Below are 1243 nucleotides of genomic sequence, written 5' to 3'. Positions count from 1 at the left end.
ATGTGAAACACCAAGGAGACGAACATGCTGAGATATGCTAGATGTCAAGAGTTGAATTGATATTATCAAAAATGCATAGAAAATTGCTTGTAGTTTCTTTGACGATCAATTGCCAATTTCGAGTTGTGAGGTCCAAGACGCTAGTTGAAGTCGTGAGTGGTGGAGTGGGAATGTACCTCGTCAAGTACCGGTACCTCTGTTAGCAGCGATTAAGTGCGCAACTCTGCGACGACCGAGTCTGTTTGAGCAAGAAATGATTATCTCGGCATCCATTCAACCCGGGTTGATCTTGAGGAATTGGATCAATTTTTGCTTGGTCAGCTAGATAGTGAATGTCTTGGTCTATTTTTCGAGGCTCTTGGTGTCGTTCTTTTCTCGATTGAGAATGCCACAACGGTCGCCATCTTTACTCCTCCACATCCTCTTGTCGTGACAGCCTCGGCGGCCATCAACATCAACCTCACCCAATCGCTCATTCTGCCATTTAGCACGCTCCATTATTGTTACTGAATCACTGAAAGTGCTTCCAATCACTTTTCACCTTCTACCCTTGATCAATCCGACCAAAACCACGAAAAAGACAACCAACATGTCCTTCGTTCCCCGTCACGACATGCCCGGCATTGATGCCGACTCCTCCCACACCTCCTCCTCGTCGCACTCGTCGCATGGCTCCAGCTCCAGCTCCATCATGGCCATGGTCTTCCAGACTCAGAGACAAACCCCTCTCTACTCAGACTCTTGGACACCCGAAAGCGCCGGAGCCTACGCCGGTACCTGCATCTTCCTCGCCATACTCGCCATCATCGCCCGTTGCCTCGTAGCCTTCAAGGCCGTGCAGGAAGCTCGCTGGCTGGACCGCGAGGCTGCCCGTCGATACGTCGCCGTCAACGGAAAGCTTCCGTTGGCAGAGCAGATCGCCTCGGGCCCGGATGCGCGCCGCATGACACTGACTGAGAATGGTGTCGAGGAGACGGTGGTGGTTGTGGAGAGGAAGCGAGCTGCTGCGAGACCGTGGCGGTTCAGCGTCGACCCTGTCCGAGCGTGTCTCGACACCGTCATTGTCGGAATTGGATATCTTCTGTACGTCTCCTCCCATCGTTCTACTGGCACTAGAAGCTAACAGTTGCGTAGCATGTTGGCCGTCATGACCATGAATGTCGGCTACTTCCTCTCGGTCCTGGCCGGCGTCTTTGTCGGCAGCCTCGCAGTCGGTCGATATACACAATCAGTTGAGCACTAG

General features: G+C 52.5%; 1 protein-coding gene across 1 annotated transcript; it reads left to right on the top strand.

Moving 5' to 3' along the window:
• Nucleotides 1–613: 613 nt before the first annotated feature.
• NECHADRAFT_91955 (uncharacterized protein) lies at nucleotides 614–1243 on the top strand (the record flags this gene model as incomplete). The annotated part of the gene is made up of 2 exons (XM_003053102.1): nucleotides 614–1083; nucleotides 1135–1243. The coding sequence occupies 2 exons, from the start codon at nucleotides 614–616 to the stop codon at nucleotides 1241–1243; spliced, it is 579 nt and encodes a 192-aa protein (XP_003053148.1).

The sequence above is a fragment of the Fusarium vanettenii genome, assembly GCF_000151355.1.
Source record: "Fusarium vanettenii 77-13-4 chromosome 3 genomic scaffold NECHAsca_2_chr3_3_0, whole genome shotgun sequence".
NCBI lineage: Eukaryota > Fungi > Ascomycota > Sordariomycetes > Hypocreales > Nectriaceae > Fusarium > Fusarium vanettenii.
Note: the sequence above shows the minus strand (reverse complement) of the source record. Positions and strands in the feature narration are given on the sequence as shown.